Source organism: Doryrhamphus excisus, chromosome 11 (assembly GCF_030265055.1).
Source record: "Doryrhamphus excisus isolate RoL2022-K1 chromosome 11, RoL_Dexc_1.0, whole genome shotgun sequence".
Lineage (NCBI taxonomy): Eukaryota > Metazoa > Chordata > Actinopteri > Syngnathiformes > Syngnathidae > Doryrhamphus > Doryrhamphus excisus.
This window is the reverse complement of record NC_080476.1, coordinates 7,714,528-7,736,695: the sequence shown is the minus strand read 5'-3', so window position 1 is coordinate 7,736,695 and position 22,168 is coordinate 7,714,528. Positions and strand designations below refer to the sequence as shown.

Below are 22,168 nucleotides of genomic sequence, written 5' to 3'. Positions count from 1 at the left end.
TTGATACATTCATTATACACCGCCGAGCCCCGCCCACCTCTGCTGCTCACCATCATGGCCGACTTTCTGCTGCATGCCGTACTACACGCTGCGGTGGATCGAGAGCCTTAGGGTAACTAGGGACTCTAAATTGTCCACAGGTATGAATTTGAGTGTGAAAGGTTGTGTATATGTGTCCTGCGATTGGCTGGCGACCCTAATGAGGACTAAACGGCATAGAGAATGAATGAATGGATAAACTCATAGAAGATGGAGGCAGAGGTTTGATTTTAAGTTAAAAGTTCACTGAAAAACAAACAATCGGACACTAGGGGGTGCCAGAGGCTAATAAAAGAGCCCTTGGAGAGCTTCCTTGTAAGTCACGTGATGCACTGCTTAAAACGCGAGTATTATTTGAATTCCCTTGTTAAGAAAAAAAAGATAACATGTACGCACATTTATCGTTACATATTAATGAACCACAATTATGGATTGGAGATACATCTTTGGGTCTTTTTAGTCACAACCCTGAGCGACAGAATCAAAATAAGCACTGTGGAATGGCTACCAAACAGAGGCTAATTAAAAACAAAAAACAGCAGCTTTGTTTGTGTCATGTGTCATTTTCCTGCTTGGTTGCCATGGCAATTAACTCCAGTGATTGCTGAATAGGGAGGGCTTCAATACATCAGACAACAAAAAACATTTTTTTTAAATTCCTGGAAAAGTGTCATTGACATTACTTTGTGCCTCATTCCAATAACACAAGAGTTAATTGGACAACATGCGTGAGGCTAAGTATATGAGGCTATATGTTTATTTATGAGTGTATAAAAGTATTGGCAGTCTGTTCAAGGTTGTTTTTCTTCTTTTGCCAAATGCATTCTGGGATACCACCCAACTGCATGAGGCATATTATTTATGGACATCCCATTGTCTATATTGTAATGATTTGCAGACGCGCAGCTATGAAAGAGTTCATATCTGGGGAAAGTACAAATCCAAACGTTCCAAATTTGAAAAGCAACACGAAGTTCGCCGTCGCTATAGCCACCCATTGGCGGTAGAGTGTTTTAGCTTCTGAGAATATAGCCAAAATGAAGCATTTTCAAGCATAAAGATGACTAAATTCATTTAAATGAAAATATAAAAGCGTTAAGAATACGCGTTCCAATTGTGATGTGCAGTATTCTACACTGGTGTATGATAATCATAATAACACGGGTTACTGTTGCAGTCGTAATCCAGCTAAAACTCAACTCTGAACCCCCGACGTCACTTCCTGTCCACATGTCTGCAACACACATAAGCATACATATGCATTAAAACGTCTTAAACGGCTTATCTTCTCTCATATCTACTATTGGGTAGATATAATGTAATATTATATAACACTGGGTGATATGAGTGTAAAGGTGACTATAGGGGTGTTATTTCATGTCTAGGGGGCTCTAATAATGTTAAAACCTGTATCTAGAAGGTCGCAAACAGGTTTTTTTATGCCATAACTATGTAAATATTCATAAAGAAATCAACGTACTTTGCGGAAATTCTCCACAATAAACTAAGGGTGACCGTGACAGAGAAATGAAAATTTGTAGTCCATTCACGAGAAAGTTTGCAAATGAAAGGGCACCAAGACATGGTGTGAAGTACAGGAAAGTACTAGTTTTTATTCCTTCATAATCAAACTTCACAAACAGCTTGAACTTGTACAATACCTCAGAGAGTGAAAATTACAAAAAAAAGTGCTGGTAACATTTACAAAAATCATCCTTACTTAGCAACAATCAGTTTATTCTTCCACACTTTTTTTAGTCTTTTGTATTAAGGCTTAATACTTCTGTATAAAGTATATGCAAGATAAGTCTTCACAGTTTTTCGAAAAAAGTCACAATATTGTGTAACATAATGAAGCTTTTACGGCTATTTTTCTTTATAACAAATACACACCACTGGTAAATATATGTGAAATACAGGGCTTATTGTAAAATGGCAAGTTATGATACTGTTTGCTGAGATAAATTGATTCCACACACTTGTTATAGGAAAGTTTGCGATAAAACCCAAGCAGGAGGGAGGAGGAGGAAGAGGAGGAAAAAGAAAAAAATAATAAGCGTCAACACTTGGGGGAGATCGCCTCCAAACTTTGGCACATCCCACGAATGAACGAGTCAGAGAAATATGAGATTCCAAATGAAAAGAAGCACTAAACTGGCATAAAGTGAAAACATGCTGTGTAGTAAGGTGCTAAATTAGAGATATTACATCGCCAGCCTTAAAAAAAAATAACTAATTTGTTTTCGCCACATGGACTGACATGAATAAGGTGCATTTTAAGACTCACGTCACGTTTTTTTTTCCAAGATGTCAACAAAATATGTAATAAATACAAGAAAAATAAAATTAAATTGACTAATAGTCTTGAGGCGACCTCATGCGCTCCTGTGAATTGAGAAAATGAATGTAACTCTCTTAATGTGGCATGTGAAAGTAAAAGCTGTATTGTTGTAGTTATGGTGTTTTGAATCACTTTTTTTGTGTTTTTTTGTGTTTTTTGTTGTTGTTTTTTTACAATTGAAACAAACTGGATGATTTAAAGGAGATGGAACTGAAAGCCGAGATATATTCACAAGATCCTCAAGAAGCTGCACTGGTTTTGTTTTACAGGTCGACAGATGAGCGAATCCACCCTCATGCACACCGTACGCTTTAAAGTGACGCAACAAGCTCGCTTTTAAATAGTCTACATCACGAAAAAACAAAAGCAATTTGGTTTTTAGTGCAAACACAATTGGCTGGCTTCAGCTTCTCAATAATAACAAGGAGATTACAAGAAGGCACGTACTTATGCTTCCTCGAACACGCAACATATTCAGACAAACCGCAACACCACAAAAAGCGGTGGGGGGGAAAAGCTACTACGCCCAATGACGGGTTTTTTTTTATACACTTCAAAATAAGAAAAAGTCAATGTGGGACCCAACGTCAAAAGTTTTGGTGGATTCAGCCAATGATGTTTCATATCACAAAAGGTGCTATGTCATTTTTGGAATATTCTAGATACAAATAAGATGCCATTTTATTCATGGGTTTATGTTGATGAAAACTCCCTTCTTCCCTCATTACATCCCATCTCAGTCATCTGCTTTGATTTGTCCAAAAACAGAAACATTCCCAGGAGGAAACAACAGCTTTTTATGCCCCTCAAAAGTGGATAACATCAGTCTGTATCATGGACGCCATCAAAACAAGCCACACTTGCTATGGTTTCAAAAAGGTGTTAAGTGGATCATATTGCTTTTTAGAAGAAGAAGACCAAAATGAGTCTATAGTGCAAATGTCTTTTCTGGGTTGAGAAAGTGGAACAATGAGACCACGAGTCGTATCGCTGTTACCATAGCAAGAAGGTGTCCGTTACATGGAATAGATCCCTTTATCACGTCTTCTAAACGCTAGCTGTCAACCGGTAGGGATGGGCATTTTCACCATGGACCTAAGTCAGCATTCATTTATCGCTGCTGAATGTTCTGAACTCCTCTTTCCACACCTGTAACTGCTCAACTTCACATTGCTACAGGCAGCAGAGCTATTAAACTATTAAAAGTATAAATTGGATTGGGATCACTAAATGTTTGTTTCACTGATTGTTCTGCTGGCACTTTGACAGGAAACCAGTTGGTCAAGACTCAGCAGCGCCTCTGCTGCTCCAGACCAGGTACTGCACTCCATTTTTACATTTTTATCAACAAAATTCTCAAATGATTTACTTGCTAAATGACAATTTTAAACGAGATAAGAGCCGTGTGTCACATTGCCTTCTTTAGGAGGTTAGTCGCACTCAACAGTGCCTCTGCTGGTCGGAGCCAAGTCATGCAGTCCATTTCTTAAATCATTTTTTTTGTAACTATTTTAATGGAACAAGACTTAAATGGAGTATTAAATGGAGTATTTGTTAGACTACTATTTTAAGGGGATGTTCTTATTTCATGGCAAACGTGTTGAGCCAGAGCCAACAGTGCCTCTGCTGGTAGTAGCCAAGTATTGCACTCTATTTTGTCATTTTTATCAACGTAATTCCCAATTGTTTGTTATAGTCACGCACAATTTGCTCTAACTGCCTAAAGACATGAAGTAACGTTCCCTGAATGTTCTCAACTCCTGCTTCCATGCTAGTATTGCGTTAATGTAGCTCATAGAGATTGAGTCCACAGTGCCCCCTACTAATTGTCGCCAAGTAGTACACAGTTTTTCCTACGAATGAATACAATTCTTAAAGGGAAACTGCACAATTTTTGGAATTTTGCCCATCATCCACAATCCTTATGTGAGCCCACTGTGGTGTATTGGTTTGGAGTTCTGGACTTTGGAGCTGACGTCTCGTGTTCGAATCTCCTCTAGTAAGCATCATCGGTATTCGTGAGGAAGGGCATCCGGAATATAAAGGGCTCAAAAAGATCCGTTGTGGCAACTCCGTAATCAGGAAAAAGCCTGAACAACACTCTTTTCTGTGTGTTCTAAAGATATAAAAACGGATAAAAAGAGACTTATGCCGTCTACAAAGACCGCGACTAAAAAACAAACTTAAAGCTATAAAAGACAAAGATATAAAAACAGATAAAAATAGACACCTATGCCACTTACAAAGATCGCTACCAAAATAACAATAACCTCCAAAAAGTTTTTATGGTTTCATTTACATGCTGTGACATTGTAGGACACCAATGCCGACACCTTGCGTTAACTTTTCCAAACTTAAAAAGCGGCAGCACCAATATGTAGCCTTAACCTTATTGGTGGCGGCTTGATGCATTGAGATAGCGGCACTGACATGCTGCGGGCCAAAGTATGGCCAAAGTAGTTGCTTGCCAGCTAGCAGCTAGCCGGTGTTTTGTGGCAAGGTGTCAATACGGCAGTAATGGAGATTAATCGGTGTAACAATGTTAATAATAACAGTGTCGCTGTAGTTTGGTTAATATGCACGTCACATTATATCGGGGTTTCTCAAATAGTAGGGGGCGCCCGGTTAACTGTCGGGGGGGGGGGGGGGGGGGGGGCATGAGGAGAAGGGAGGATTGTCAGTAGTAGTGCATGCCAGTTTCTCGATTGTATTTCAAATGGGAGGGGATTTCTAACTCGGAAAAGCGCTGTTGGCTTTAAAAACGGAAAAAGTAGTTTCCCATTACATGCAGTAATGAGGTGTCTGTTTTTATATCTTTAGGATGCACAGAGAAAGATGTGTGTCCAAGATCGCACAGTGGACAAGTGGTGAGGAGACCTGGGTTAGATTCTCTGCTTGTGTGGAGTTTGCATGTTTCCTCCCACATTCCAAAATCCTACATGTTAGGCGACTCCAAATTGTCCATAGGTATGAATGTGATTGTGAATGGTTGTTTGTCTTGCCCAAAGACAGCTGGGATAGGCTCCAGCATACCCCTGACCCTAGTGAGAATAAGCTGCAATTAGATTAGATGAATTGGTGCGAATACAGATTGTGGGCAAAAGTCCAAAAAAGTGCCTAAATCCACTATAATGCCCATCCCTAGTCAAGGTATAAACCCCTTACCCCAAATACGTACATCGCAATAATAAAAGGAAATGTCTTGACGTCATTCTTTAACAACTAACCCCCCCCCCCCCCCCCCCACACCCCCAATCATGTTGGGCGCCGCCTGTGCAGTTACGTCTGTCAAATATATCGCTCAACTTGGAAATGTTGGAAAACTCACTCCAGTCCAGTGTTTGACAAATCATATTATTAAAAAAAAAAAAAAAAAAATTAAACGCCCTTGCACATACTTTCAAACACAATGTTTTCCCCTATTTCAACAACAGCAGTCAAACAAGCTTGTTTCATAACAACTATAAAAAGAAGAATAACATACAAACTCGGAGGATAAATTATCAAAAACAAACTTCAAAACACATTACTGCAGCATTTATCTCAGGGTTGCTTAGTTTGATGTTGAACTACCGTTGACTACAACAGCTCCACTTCTGCCAAGTTTTGCTTTTTTTTTTTTTTTTAAGGGAGGGTTGGGGGGGAAGGGGCGGCAATAATAATAAAAAATAAGATAGCAAGCTAATTCAGGCAGAAACAAATATACACATTTAAAAGCAACATCTCAGTCGAAGTCAAGTACATGTTTACAAAAGCGCATCCATAGACAAGATATGGCAGCAAAAGAGAAAACGATGACAAGGTGCACGTCTTAAAATGTCCAATTGGAGCAATTTATCTTTTTAACTCTGCACCGATTACAGCAATTCAACTTCTTTTCTTGGATGAAATAAAATATACCGAAGTCTTGCTAAGAATTTGCAAACACATTTGAAGATGTTGCGTTCTAAAAAAAAAAAAAAAATAGACAAGTCTTAAATGATTACAATTTTGGACCACATTGGTTTGAATTATCTTTTTTTTTTTATCACAAAGATCACTTCCTATGATTAGTCTCTACTTGTTTTTGTTTTTTTTTTGGCTTCTTAGACCTACAAATATGTGCAAACTCAACATCTTGGTCCATCTCAAGTATATAAATGGCTGAAAAGTATTTCTGTTGCTGTTTTGTTAATTCTGGGATAGCCTTTAAAATGTATAGATCCATAAGAAAGACAAATAAATAACATAGAAATAATATGAATGTAAATGTAATGGGGTCTACGATGTTTGGGGTAGTGCACATGTCCAATGAAAAGGAAGAACGCATGTTTCCATTGTGTGTGTCTGTGTACATTTTGAAATTGTTGTTGCATTTCTTACTAAAAATCTAATTTGGTCAACAAATGATCACGAGCACAAAACAAACACAAGCAAACATTATAAGCTCCCTGCCACTAAAAGCAAACACAAGAAAATAAATGTTATTTTCTCCATAATACCTTCTTTGGTTTGTGTGAACAAACATTGTCTGTTAAGTTTGACCAAACAGTGCAGACATCTTTTGTTTGTTGTTGTTGTGGCCAAACATCAATAAGCATAATTTTTTTTAACTTGTGGCCCAAAAATATATATATACATTTATTTGAATTTGCTGCAAAATCAGTCAAATAAAAAAAATGATTGTTGCTGCAGTGGGAATGTTCTGAACTGAACCAGAATGCTACCCTGCAGAGGAGCTGTGGAGTCTTATATGGGACTGCATGCTTTTGGACGAAAAGGGTTTAACGTTATAATGGGAGACAAATATGACTGACATTTAAATGTGAGTGGATGTCGCATGCGTGTGTATGATTGACAGGTAGTGGATGACAGGGACGAGCTATATCACGTTGCCTATTTCACTGATGCTTATTTTATTTTGTCTATGACACCAAGCTTTCCAAAAAAAGGATCTGTTATAATCATAGCTGTTTTCTCCTAGTAGTAACATAGCTATGTAGCATGGAGGACTTAAAGAATCAAACTGAAAGCAATCACTTTTTTTGGTATGACCTGCTGTATTGTATGTGGATGTTTAAATTCTTATTTACTAATATGGAGTATCAGGGCCACACTGAAATAATATAAACTACTAATAAATTGATTTTTTTTTTACTAGATAGGGTGGGATTTTTTACCCCAGGAGAAAAAGTCGTAATCCTACAAGATTAAACTGGTTCTTTAACCAGCAAATATAAAAAAACTCATGAAATGTTAGCAGCTGCTTGTCTGAGACTGCTCTTTATTCCTTTTTTGAAAGTTTTTTTGTCCAAAGATGGAAAAATTCCAATGTTTCCTAATGCATTTTTTTAGAGAAACCCCAAAAAATCTCAGATTTGTTTTTTTTTCCCTCTCAAAAAGTACTTTTTACGCAAAACGTTATGATTTGAAAAGAAAAAAAACCTGACAGCTATTGACTATTCTTGTAAGATTATGCCTTTTTCTCTCTTCTTCTCTGATAATGACATTGATGATTACCATTATGACTTTATTCCGTAATATTGCACCTTTCTTCCCTCATGATATAGCACTTTTCTCACACGATTTAGAATTTCATCAGAACACACTCTTTTAAAAATTTGATTAACTCTCTTAAAGAGCATTTGTTCTGAAAAATGATTTTTTTAATCATGTTTATGATTTTTTTCCGTCACGATTGTAAGACCTTTATTCTCCTCAGAACACATTTTTCTTGCAAAAAAGCTAATCCTGACTTTGAAAAAATGTACAATTCTTGTAAGTTCTACAAATATTTTTCTCATAGAAGAAAAACCCCAGAATTTTTTCCCTTCAAATAAAGATTATTCTCATAAAAAATGAAAATAATATTATTCTCGTAACTGTTTTCACTGATGATTCCAACACTGACGACTTTATAGATTACAATCTTTCTCCCAATATTCCGTGCTGAAAAAAAGCACTTTTTCTTCAAATAGACTATTTTCGTAACATTCCGACTTCTTGTACTAATCTCGTATATTTACGAAACTATTTCTAAAAAAAACAACATTCCGTTATTCTCATTCGATAAAATGTTTTGTAGAAAAGTCTTTAATGTTGTACAAATATTAGTTTTCTTTTCAGAGTGTCTTTGATACTCCTCTCTCCTAAATAACAATAGTGGGGTTTGTTTGAAGTCTTTCCCCTTAAACTTGGCAGTTGACCAGGCTGGAGGAGGTTGGGTAATTAAAAGTGTGGTAATTAGTCCACGAGGGACAAAAATAATGAGTGGGTCCAAAACCTTTAATCTCACATCTCACAGCCGTCCTCTTGGTCCTAAAACGTTACGTCTGCCACATTTACTTTGTGTGTATTTGTTTCCTGACACAAAGCACCTTCGAGACCTTTGTGCAATAATCCTGTGTGTGTGTGTGTGTTAATCTGTATCCAAAACATTCAATTTGTAATCTGATTTCAAGACTGTGCCTCCAAAGTAGAGGGGGGTTATAAAAATCTCTGAGCCGGTTTCTTTTTGCACGCCGCTCCATTGCACGACTGTACATCAGCAATAACGGCGTCTGATAAGATAAAGCATGAATCATCATTTGGGCTTGCAAGCGAAGGGCACACGCTGGACTTTGACACAGACAGGGGGAGGGGGGCCTGAAAATCTGCGTTAACAGCTATAAACAACACAGAGTTTGTTGATATTTACCAACAACTCTTTACATTCATGTAGCTCCCTCCGCCGGTCCCAAATCACCATCGCCCTCGCTCACACAGCTCAGAAAGCAACGTGCGAAAAGAAAGGAGACGTTAAACATTTGGAAGTGATTGTGCATATTTGATATCTTTGAATCCTCCGTACATGTTAAACAACATAAAACCTGTCTTTACTGTATATGAATAGAACATTTCGGGTATTTTAAAGGGTTCGGATGCACTCACAACCACCTGGTTTGACTAGTATAAATAGTATATTTGTAATTACATAGACCATTGTGTATATATCGTATCTGTGCAATGTAGGAGAGAAAAACTATGAAAATTCTGTATAGTTGCTGAACGTACTGATAGGCACTTGATAGGCATATTCCCTATATCACACAAGGTATTATACTGTGTGGAGATGGTGATTCTTTTATATACATTTATATTATATATATATATCCGTAAGAAGGTATCTGTTTCACACCGGTGTGGGCTGTAGAAGATAAAGCAATTCAAGAAAAGCCGTTATGTATCATCTGAGTGGTTCTATTCTTAACTGTGTGACTTAATTCAAGCATGAAGAGAAAAAAAAGTGGACTGATGGAGACAAACCAGGAAGACAGACATTACGATGAAGCTGTCCTCAATGCAAAGCATATACTGTACTATAATACACCGTGAAGAATTATACTCTATACCTCCACCCAAGCTAGTATATGTATGTCGCCAAACTGGGAACAAAAAAATAAACAAAAAACAAAAAAAGTAAGGATGGAGTCGAGAATGAATGAGTGAGTACTGCAAAAAGGACAAGAACGTACTGTAGACCCTGCGTTTCTATGCTAAGATAAACAAAACATGTCATATTATTGGAGAACACAATACAAAACAGCTGCAGGCTCAAGGTTAGTATCTACCATTCAATAGGGTTTGTTCTGGAAAAATATGCCAACACTTTGCCAAAATGAAGACAGAAAATCTCCTGGAACTACAACTAGAAGAAATGAGGAAAGAACCTTCTTTTCTGACAAGGGCTGCAACTCTTTTAAGAAAACTATTTTTTGCCTTTTTTTTTTGTCGTTGCAACACAGAGAAAAGATTGTGAAGCACCACCATGAGTATTTGAAGCAGAATAAGGAATATACTGTATAACTATGGACAGTGAAAGTGAAGCACACTGGTGAGAAGAAGAAGAAGAAGAAGAAGAAGAAGAAGCGGACTCCTTCCCTTATCATACAAGTCATCTGATGACGGGGATGAGTTATTAGCCCTCATCCGCAGACATTGGCTACTTCTCATTCCAGAAAACCACGACAACAACAACAACAAAAACAAATCTTAATAGTGTCATTCTGAAATGAAATATTGTCCGAAGCCAACAACAAGCTACTTAACCTACTATTTAGACCATTGATACCACAAAGCTGGTTGTACTCATCTAGCTACAGTCTATAGTGCATTGGATATATGTGTTTACATAAAATATGCCAAAACAAAAAAAAGCAGGTGCCATGACGGAATGCTAAATCACTGAATACGTATATTACACAGAAAACGTGTCTGCCTCTGCGTGGAAAGATGATGTTAGTTTGGCAGTGTTGGTGCTAGACTGACGAAACACCATAAGCTTTGTGCCAAAAACTGTGGCAATACTGTTGGAAAAGGAGAACTCGGCAGTTTGCTTACATAGACTATTTAGTGCATTGTCTGTTAAGGCAAGAGATGACCCTCCACGTGCTGTGTCGAGACAAATAGAGCACTAGCATGCAGCACATTTGCCATCCTGGCAGCGACAGCTACAAGACAGGGACCACACCAGGGTTGTTTTTTTTTGTTGTTGTTGTTTTTAGGCTTATAAGCTTACTATCAAGGAGACGGGCCAATGGGAAATCAAAGTGTTTTGGACGAAATGTAGCCTCTTTTTTTTATTTTTTATTTTTTAAGGTGTCGTAAGAGCCCAAAAAAGCTGCTCCTCGTGTTGTACCTGTGCTGCATATTGCAAAGGAAGCCCTACAAGGTCAAGATAGTTCGCTTATCAACAGTTTGATTCGGCTAAAAGAGCACACGGACACACACGACGACACCCACTAAAGGAAGGAAAGGACACGACGGTGCACAAACCCACAGACACATACTATCAAAGAAGCTGCATTCCATCACCTTCCCACAACCACCCAAAAGTTCTACTAGGACACGTATATCAGCTATGTTACACACACATACACACCATAAATGTATTATTATTAATAGCGTGATAATAGCTAATAGGTATTATCACTTCCACCAAGTCAGACAGAAGTTGCTGTTATTATTACTGTTGCTCTTTCACTGTTTGGCTTGTAGGAAAAATTTGTCTCAAAGAAATGCGATTGAATTATACAGGAAGTGACTCCCAAAAAATAAAAATAAAAAGAAACAGATGAGCACACGTCATGTTACAAATTTAAATAAACGCTTGCATCAAAACGGCACAAGTACTGTACAAACAGTATATGTGTTGATATACTGTAACCGCAAGCAATAACAAAAGCCAAGAACCGCTGAAAGACGTCAGAATCGAAACAAAGCTATGCTAATACACGTGAACTCTACAACCAAATGTTAGATTTTTCTTTTAAAAAATCCTCTTTTCTAAAACTATATCTCTGTTAACAGTAGTGCACTTATTGGTTTAAGCAGTGCAACATATACGCAAGAAAATAATGCAGTCCACTTATCAAGATTTTTTTTTAAAAATGTTTTTTTTTCCGCCTTTGAAATTTAATAAAAGAAAAAAAATAAATCATAGTTTATTTAAGAAAAATGATTAAATATTAAGCACAGGCATTTTTAAGAAAATGTGCAAAGTAGCACTTTTTTTTAACGTGTGATTTATCTGCAGCACTGTGAAGCAGTTTTTTTTTAGCAACACAATCCTTCAGATTGCAGTTGCACACAGTGTGTGTATATATATATATATATATATATATATATATATATATATATATATATATATATATATATATATACGTATATACTGTATGTGTGTGTGAGTGTCCTATTTGTGGTGAAAACATTAAAATCCAAATATCAGCTTTGAGTGATGTGACGATGCATGGATGACATCTTGCACACACAAGCTTCCAAATCTAATCTGTACATGTGTGTTCTTAGAGAAAAAGAAAACAGGAATGTATACTATCATGTAGAAAGTCCACCCACAAGTTGTGGTACATGTAAATGTGTATTTATATATATATATACTTATATATATAAAACATGGATAAGTGGGAGAGCTACTGGTTCTGCTCTGATGTTTCCTTTCAAAATGTTGCAGGCTGTCACACACGGAGAGCAATGCGTTTATCTCCCATCACTAAAACAGCTTTGCAAAAAGTCATGAACAGGTTTTAGTCCACAATCACGATGGCAATTATTTCCAAAACAAATTGGCATTCAAAGTGAATTTAACACTGTTCTAATCAACAGCCAGCCTAAATCCCCAAATATACATAATTGAAGCAGAAAATGAGAAACCATGTAGACTAATCAATAACAACAATAGTTTAAGTGACAAAATTTAGTTTGTCTTGAAAATCTACAGCCATAACAGTCAGATGTAAGTGGAGGAGCAGCAAATATGAAGGAGAGAGTTTAGTTGCTGCTCTGACTGTGAATGGAAACTGGCTGCAGAAAAGAAATATCCAAAAAAAAAAAAGGAACACAGATTTGTCTTTTTGTGTTAGGAGCAGCCTTAACAGTCTTTTAGGAGATTAGTGGCAGTGTTTGCAAATGAGTTCAGACTTATTTTTTTGCTTGTCTCACCAACAACAGCCTAATTTAGTAAACTGAAGCATTCAAAATGCATGGACGATTACAAAAACATACCAAATCATTGCCCTGCCGTCTTTGACAGGAAGTGAAACTTGTACCTCATCAACAGCTGCATTATAATCCCTTAATAACATAGGAATAAATAAAACCCAGTGTCAAATTTACTACTCTCCTTTGTTTTTTTTAATGGTTTTTAGAAGGCAATCATGTGACTGTCAGTATTTTGGAGGGAATATGTAGCCCCACACCAAATGATTTTTTTTGTTATTGTTGTTGTAAATTATACCACAGTAAGTTTGGACATCTCTCTTTTCCAAACCGGTCAGTATGGGTTCACAACGGCCATTTTAAATGGCGTCTCTCACTCACTCACACGCACACACGCATATGCACGCACACACTGGGACACATGCAGATCCACACACAACGCACATGTGTATGCGCTCAGACAGATCTACACTAACGGTGTGTTTGTGTGTATGTGTTTCTTTCATAGGCCTTTCGGTAGTGTTCAACACATAAATCGGTATTTTAGGAAATCATACATTTAGAGGCCTGTAGTTAGGATCCATCCAGTAGATCAATATCTAACTACTAAGCCTTAAGGCCACCATCTTTTTGTTTATTTAGAATAACAAAAAAGAAAATCTTTTTTTTTTTTTGGGAAACTTAATGTGCCAGTGTCTATACTCATTACTTTTCATACCTCAAAATAAGAAAAGGAAAATCTAGTGCCATTTTGTTTGTCATTCTTTTCGAGAAGTTTATCTACTTGTACTTATCCGTCAGAGACATGCATTCGCATGTGGTCGTTGAAGTGCTCCATTTGCTCAAACTTGACGGGGCAGACAGAACACATGTAGGTGGTCCCGTCTTGGCAGCTCGCCTCTGCGGCCACGCCCACTCCCGTTCCGACCATGGCCCCTTCTCCCGCACCTCCGCTCACGGACATGGCGACGGCTACCACCCCGGCGCCCGGCTCGGGGACGGTCATGGGGATGGTGATGGGAATGGAGACCGGGCCGGGAGGGCCGGCGGCACCAGCCAGCCCCGTGAGGGTGCTGCCTGTGCTGTGCAGGGCCATGTGGCGCTCCAGCAGGGTTTTGTGGGAGAACTTCTTCTTGCAGATGCAGCACTCGTAGGACTTCTCTCCACGGTGCAGCCGCATGTGGACGTTGAGAGAGCTCTTCTGGGTGAAGCGCTTGTTGCAGATGCTGCACTGGTAGGCCCGCACCCCTGTGTGGGTCACCATGTGTTTGATTAAGTAATCCTTCAGGGAGAACGAGCGCCAGCAGATGCTGCACTGGTGAGGCTTCTCTCCTGTGTGGGCATGCAAGACAAACATAATTGGGGGAGAAAAGAGAAACAAGATGATCACATAAGTACCAATACGGAGTGGTCACACAGAAGTCAAAAAAGCTATTTTAGCATATTTAACCATCAGCCGAGAGAGAGAAAATAAAACTCATGAATGTACAATTTTTTTTCCCATTCCTTATCTGAGGCTAAAGCCGCTCCATCTGTTAATGGCATCAACAAACACATGGAGAAGCCAACGCCGGTCATTTACACAAATCTGCAACACTGTGCATGTCGTCGGCACTAGGAGCCAAACAGAAGGCGTCCGGTCCCCATTTCATTAAAGAATATGAGCTCGTCAGCAGCTGACAATTGAAAGTTAAAAGCTCCTGCTGACTTCATCTGGTGGACGCCTCAAGGCCAGTGGCGGGGAAATCATGGTAACGCTCTCTTGTCTGGCGAAAGAGAGAGACACTTGTGTCTAGACGCACTTAAGGAAATTGTGATCGTTCTAAATTCTGTACCGTTCAATCAGATAAATCACATTTTACACTATTAACTGATAATAAAGATGGACCTTGTCTGCCTCTGTACTAATACATCACAACCTTGCTTTTCGTTATTAATTCCTTCCACAAGGTTCGTTAAAAACATACAAAAAATGAGGCAATCTGTGAAATAATTACAAATGCCGAAGGAATGAAACTTATTGTTGATTCGGACTTCCTGTATATCCTTTCCAGATCAAATTCAATAGTGTTTTCATTAAATTGTTGGCACTCGCAAGTTTCTATGGCCCCGTGGTGGGTTATTTAGCAGTCAAACTAAAAAAAAATTGCACCAGACATTGACAGTCAGTAATGTGTAGGGTGCTTTGTTTGGGCTCTCAATTTTGCGGAACGATACAGTTGAGGTGAAAATCATATGAATCATATGAAAACTGAGGTTTGACCGTAATTAAAAACAGCAAGTATGAACGTTTTTGAAAAAATCACAACGGTAAAAAAATGGTAATGAGTAATTCATGTTACCTGAAATTAAGAGATGTATTATTACTGTTCTCATCATTATTAATGAAATTGCACTGCATCTGTGCCTCATAAACGTAGCAGCAGCAGTCACGCATCTCATGCCTGATTGCAACTATTATCTCTGCTGGCACTGTAAATGATGAAATAGTATATGAATGTAGTATATTCAGCACTTTAACACAACAATGGTTGCTTTTTTTATTATTTCATTGTGAGTTTTGAGCATTTAGGTAAATGCCTCCTCATTTGTGTAATAAAACATCGCTAATGCATGTTGTTAACAATTTACCAGGGTGTGATAGGAATAAAACAATGTATTATCACTTCATCTAATTTTTTTCATGATGAGCTGGTCCTAAATTGCCTGCTTAAAAGATTTCTGGCCAAGTGGTAGGTAGTAAAGCTCTAAATAAAAGTGGGACAAATTATACGAGCAGTGTTTCTTCCTGTTCTAATAATCATCATTGGCAAAATTATTACAGAGTAACACTGAAAAGTCATAAAAAAATAATGTGAGGCAATATGACTTACCAGTATGCACAAACATGTGTTTGACGTAGTTCTGTTTTGCAGTAAAGGTTTTACAGCAGAGAGTGCATGCATAGGGCTTCTTCTCCCCCTGACCCATTGCTCCAGCAGGCTGCTGTGACTGGGCAGCCGCCCGCGGAACAGCCATGGCGTTGGGGAATGATGGCATGGCAGGGGGCGGCACCGTCACAAACTGGGTCTGCTGCTGGCCGGGAAGGTAAAGGAAAGACTTGTTGTCTCTGGTCGGCTGCGGGGGGAAGAGTGTGGGCAAGAAGGTGCTTCCGGCGGCGCCGATCACTTGGGAATTGCTGGTCATGGTGTGCGGCATCCTCAAATTGCTGGTGTGTGACTCGGGCTGCCGCAGGTATTGCGGCGTGCTGGGCAGGGAGTGGGGCATGATGGGGTTGGGCAGTGGCTGCATCATGCTACTGTCACTAGTGCTGTGGCCGGCGTCGCCCTCCTCGGGCTCTTGGGCTTGCTCCGGGGACGAGTCATTGACCTCAATCTGCACCGGACCGCCATCCCCTTGGTGGCCTTCTCCCGCCCCATCTCGGTTGAAGCCACTCAGGTAGGGCTGCTGCTCCATGGCGTCTGGCTCAGTACTGATGGAGGAGCTGACCCCTGAGTCCAAACTCTCCACCTTGGACTCACTCTCAGCATGCTCGTGCTCATCCTGGCAGTCCCCCGTGTTGTTGTAGCAGCTGTACTCATCGTCAGCCTCCTGCTTGATGTGCATCCCACCTGTTTGCAAGCGGACCGGTCGGGGCTGCTTGCGGCAGTGGGTGGACTCGGCGGTGGAGATGAAGCGGTCTACCTGCTGGGATCTATCCTGGATACGGTTCATCCAGGGGGGATCCTGCGACTGCTGGTCCTTCTGAGCGCTGACACTTGGGTCGTAATTTGTTGCCATGGGGTTGATGTAAAGGGGCCGGTCGCGGGTGCCGTTGGAGATGCCGGTGTAGGAGTAGAGAGACGTGTATGCCCGATCCATGTTCTGCTGGGTCGTTGCTTGCATACAACCTGACTCGGCATCACTGCTGGGCCCAGAGGTGCCAGACTCAGGCGTGCCGCGGGGGGTGTCCTGACCAGAGTCTCCTGGTATAACGGGGAAGCCTCCCGGGCCGGCGAGGCCCACATTCTGGGACACAATTCGGGTACACTCATCGATGACGGTCTTGATCTGCAAGATGCTGGCGGCAGTTAAGATTTGCAGTGCCTCTGACTGAGACACTCGCAGAATCCCGCTGTACATAAAGTCAATCAACTTTTGGATGGATTGCACCGAGACCACAGAGGGGATCTCAATGTCGCTGTAGCCCAAAAGCAGCTTGTCCTGAAAGAAGGGGCTTCCAGCGGCCAGCACGCAGCGGTGAGCTCGCAGCATACTTCCATGGATCCGGACAGTCACATCACAGAAGTGCCCACGATTGCGCTGCTCATTGAGGGTCTCAAGTACAGAATTGCTGAAGTTGTGGAGGTTGATGTTATGAATGCGCTCGGTCATCCCCTTGCAACTGATGTGACCTGAAACCGGGGCAGCAACACACCTCATTTAGAGAGACGCTGCATTATTCAGCCAAATTAGCCACACTGCACTTGGCCCACTTGCATTGTTACCATGTTGGCATCGCTAAGTTGCAATAAGTAGCAATGCTCACTGCCACAGCTGTGCAGGAAACTACCAGGAGGACATCACATTTGATGGGTTTGAAGGATAAGATTAGACAACCTATACATTGTAACACAAATGACACAACCACAGACAACCTACAATTTGAAAAAGAGACATTTTTGTGTATTTAAATACATAACATCAATATTTAAAATAATCAATTGATATTTAATCAGAAATAACGGCATTACTAGAGTTACATAGAAGTGTACTCTGTATTCAATCTATATCACAGCAAATCTATATCATGGCATTTTGGAGCCCATATCAGAAATTCTACCTTTACAAAGATGTTTTAATCTACATTATCAGAGATGTCACAATCTAATCATTAATTGCTGCCGTTGCACAAAATTAGACATATTGCTCAAGATAATACAATAATATTACATTATATTATTATTATTATTATTATTACAAAAAAGATATTGTGTTGGATATCATTACATTGCATACATAATAATAATAATACTAAAACATAAATAATAATAATAACAATAATAATAATAATAATAATAATAATGGTGGTGGAGTAAGTTTTTCTACACCTTAATTGCCGTTTCTAAGAAGTAATAATAATAACAACCGTGGTTTTGGCGAAGTAAATTTTTCTACACCTTAGTTTGTAATTGCCGTTTCAAAGATAAAAAAAAAATCCACAATGGAATTAAGCGTATTTTTCTATTCTCTGAACCTCCATTCGCGGCCAGTGGGTGGCGCCCTACGCTCAGAGGACAATAAGGCTCTTTTGTTGGTCATGTGCTCACTATGATGGCGCTTCCAAAACTCAAGACAAGAAACACACTGGATGTGCCGCCTAAGATAAGTGTGCTTACATTATTTAGGCTGCTTTTCTTCACATTCTGGCTATAAAATGAATTATGATGCCAGTGTAAATTACATATGCCTTGAAGTGGGTTCATCGTAAAAAATAAACTCATTAAGAATAATAAATATTTGCTTTCATGCTACAGAATTAATTAATTTTCGTCAGGTAGAACATGGACTAAATACCAAATACAGCCTTTTTAGAAAATGGTAATATAAAGGTAGTTTAGAGCTTACAATGTAAACAAATAATAAAAGAAAAAAAAGGGTGAAACATTACACTGAAAAACAAAGAGTAACCACAGTGAGCAGGAAAAAATGCTTTGGAGAGTTGCTTCAAATTTGCCATGCAGTAGCACACCAGGGACATGATAGACGTTGAATTAACAACCTAAAGCATAATATTACAATCTAATGACATTGGTATTTGCAGTGAGAGCGTATTATTTACAATCCTACGTATCCTACTTTTGAGAAAATCAACTCACAGTTAGATGACGCTGTGTTTCCAAGATGCTAGTGTGACTGGTGATGAAGTGCGGGTCAAGCTTCAGGAGATGGCTTAACAGAGGCCGGGCGCTAGGCAAGGCTGTCAGTCCTCTCTTCCCAAATCATGTGTTGCTCTGCCAAAGTGTTTGCAGGGGAGAGAAGAAGTGGAAAAAAAAAAGACAAAGACAAATCTTTAGATCACATCGATATTGCCACTCCCTTGATGGACCCGAAGCAACACGAATGTCTACCTCCGACATGCTGCAACAGATGTGTGAAGAGTTTTCCATGCCAGCCTAAAACAAAAAAAAATGGACGGTCTTGTGTGCAATTCCTCAACAAGGATCAAAATTATATTGGTATTGAAGGAAGCTCTTCTCTTATCCGAGTCACTGGGCAACAAAACCACACCCTTATAAAAATTATCTTGATTCCACATTAATTAATGCACTCTGTGTGTGTATGTGAGAGAGAGAGAGAAAGTGTGTGTGTGTTCTTGTTTTTTTTGTTGTTGCCTCCAAAAGCGCAAACACAAAGACGTCCCGCGGTTCTTACAAGTTGTAATAATAATTAAAAAAAAACATATTAAACACACAAGACATTCATTGCAAACACAAGCACGCCATTTAACATCATCTCACTATCATGTGATAGGCTGCTTTTGGTGATGCAAAGACAAGCTTTTACACAGCAGCTATTATACTGTACGTGCACGGGCGTCTGCTAAAGTTTGGACACAAAAGACTCCTGAAAAAGAAAAAGAAAAAAAAAAACAACCACACTGAAGTTAAATGGTGTCATTTCAGGTCACACAAACGAGTACTCGGAGTTGAACCAGTGTGAAATGTCTGTTTGGGCTCTCCGTCAAATGTACTCACACTAAAGTCAGTGGCGTCATAGCTTTTCAATTTTCTGATTAATCCCAGCAAAAGGAGAAGTATGCCCATCTCCACACACCACTCACGCTTTGAAACTAGTTAAAACCCGCAGATGGAAAGTATCCGGCTTAAATCGAGTGACCTCTGTACTGAGCCAGTCACGAGCGTGTCAAATACCGTTGTCATTTTTAGAATGTGTGCCAAATAGTGTGACTAAAACCCTGAAAGAGTAGGTTTTTTTTTGTCTTTTGCATTCTTGCCTGTATTTTCTAATGGAATAATGGTGTGTTTAATAGAGTAGGATGATCACTTGATACTAAGGTTCAACCAGTTTTGGACATGGAGCAGCCCCTAAAAATACACATGTGATACACATTTCAGTAATTTTGAAATAAGTGGAAATGTAAAATAATTGTAAAATGAATAGACAGGCGGTGCAGCGCTGAAAGCAAAGGTGTAATTTGGTCTCGTTTTCGAGTACCCATTAAAACCGTGGCACCTTCGTTTTGGGTTAATTGCACTGACAATAGAATCTTTTAACTGAAGACAGATGGAAGGGGTTTGGAATAATAGTCATAATGAAAAGTACAAATGGAGATTTTTTTTTTTGGATGGGGGGGTTTGACAGAAATGACATTTTGAATTACAGTGGATGGACAACGTATGGAAGATTGACACAATAGTGAGGAGAAGTATGTGTCTTTTTTTTATGTAATTTAGGCCATCATCATGTATGAATGTCCTCGGGGTAGTTTGTCAGCCAAACTGGGTAATTTGGGTATCATCTGTATTAAAACTGAAACTTTGAAGAGATTTCCCAGTGGCAGCACGCAAATGTTGAACTAAACTGGGTCAAGTACAAAACCCTGAGGAGCTCCACACCACAACCTTAAGGCAGATGTCCTGAACTTGGACATTATAAAATACTGACTGGAAGTTTACATCAAGACGTATAGCATTCAAAGGGCATGCCATCAAATGGGACCTGACCATGGTGACGCTGACCTAAAAAGGGCATACTGTGGTACCTTGGTTTTCGTTGACAATTTGTTCCAAAAAAAACAAAAAGTACATTTTGTAGACAATATTTTTAGTTTTTCCAAGCATAAAAAAGTTGCTGTAAAAACAACTTGAAATAGTCCACAAACATTTGGCCTCTCTATAACCGCGGAAAACAAATATTTGCTCTTTTTCAGAAGAAACCAAAAACATATACCGATGGATGCAACTTGTGTTCTCACTAATCGTGCCATTGAATATTCTGATTGGGCTTAGTCAAATGAAAAATCAACAGAAAACTTCAAATTGAATAACATCCACACACATGCCAAAACTCTATTTGCCAGCACCTTGGCAAATATTATCTGTCAGGTTACCCTGTTGCCACGGGTGCTACGGTTAGGCAGTGCAAACAAACTGTACATATATCTGCCTTTCTGCCCCCCACCCAGCCCTACATCCTCGTCCGTGCAGACATGGAAATCCACCTGCCTCAGGGGTAGACTGAGGTGAATGGCACCAACAAAAGGGAGCAGGCCAAGGGAGGCAGGCTTCACTTGCCCAGACTGCCACTCACAACAGTGATTCCATTTTAGCCGTGACACAGTGGGTGAGCAGCAGCCAGCGCCTACCTGCAGTGAATTCTAATCAGCCCAGGGGTCTGCCTCACAACCCCCCTGCTCTCCCCTCCCTCCCGTACCCTGTCTTGCACTAAAGGGCCTGATGATCCTTCAAAATTAATTAGATCCTCGTAGGAGGCGGCCATTTTCTTTCCACAGCCGCACGCTCCACCAAAATCCAAAATTTCCAAGAGGACTGCAACCAAATTTAGGCCCCCACTCCCCAACCCCTCACGCTGATCTCTTTCTCTGTGTCTCTACCTGTTTCCTGTTTCATCATCCCTCACGCCGTCTTCCCCCTCCATCTGTCTGTCTCCCTGTCTGTAACAATCACCCACCACTCCTCTCCTCTCCTAGCACCCACCACCATCATCTACTCCCCACCCCGCCCCTCGCTGGCTGCCTCCATGCTCCCAGCTCTGTGTCTGCCTCTGTGGAGTTTGCTGTCAATAAATCCCCAGAGGTCAGTTTGTCTGCTGGAAATCAGACACAATGCTTCAGACCGCCAATGCGATGCATGCTCTGCTGCAACCGCCACAACAAAGACTGAGGAGGGCTCAGGGGTGGAGAGGAAGGAGGGGAACGGAGTGGGTGGGGGTGGGTTGGGGTGTGGGGGCAAAAAAAAAAAACTCCACCAAGCAGCCAGCCAGACTCCAGGTTAATCAGCTGCCTGTATTACGTGACAAGCTCATGAAATATGCTGCATCAAATTGGACATCAGTTAATAAGGAGGTGGTGGTGGTGGCAGAGGGGAGGGCGGGGGTAGTGGCGAGACTGGGGGATGGGGGTTGAGAACACAAGACACAAGAGGCACGCGTATAAAAGAAGCAGTATCAGCCATGTGAATAATATAGATCTTGAATATGCTAATAGTGCTTACAGCGCGCATTCAAGGCCTTTGCTACATTTAGCACATTTACATCTGGAGACAAAAGGCCACGGAGCATTGAGGACCATGC

The 22,168-nt window shown here is 40.0% G+C and overlaps 1 protein-coding gene across 3 annotated transcripts in view; it reads right to left on the bottom strand.

The window, feature by feature from the left end:
• Nucleotides 1-1,620: 1,620 nt before the first annotated feature.
• zbtb20 (zinc finger and BTB domain containing 20) overlaps nt 1,621-22,168 on the bottom strand; it is a 35,275-nt gene continuing 14,727 nt past the window's right edge. Inside the window, exons 1-4 of one of the 3 annotated variants that reach the window (XM_058087982.1) lie at nt 18,964-21,189; nt 18,712-18,846; nt 15,727-17,247; nt 1,621-14,185 (exon numbers count right to left, since the gene is read on the bottom strand). In XM_058087982.1, the coding sequence (XP_057943965.1) occupies nt 13,644-14,185; nt 15,727-17,227 (2,043 nt within the window). In that variant the 5' untranslated portion in view covers nt 17,228-17,247; nt 18,712-18,846; nt 18,964-21,189 and the 3' untranslated portion in view covers nt 1,621-13,643. Of the gene's footprint in view, nt 14,186-15,726; nt 17,248-18,711; nt 18,847-18,963; nt 21,190-22,168 lie in introns of those variants that run through there. The other 2 variants (XM_058087981.1, XR_009132135.1) reach the window with 2 other exon arrangements.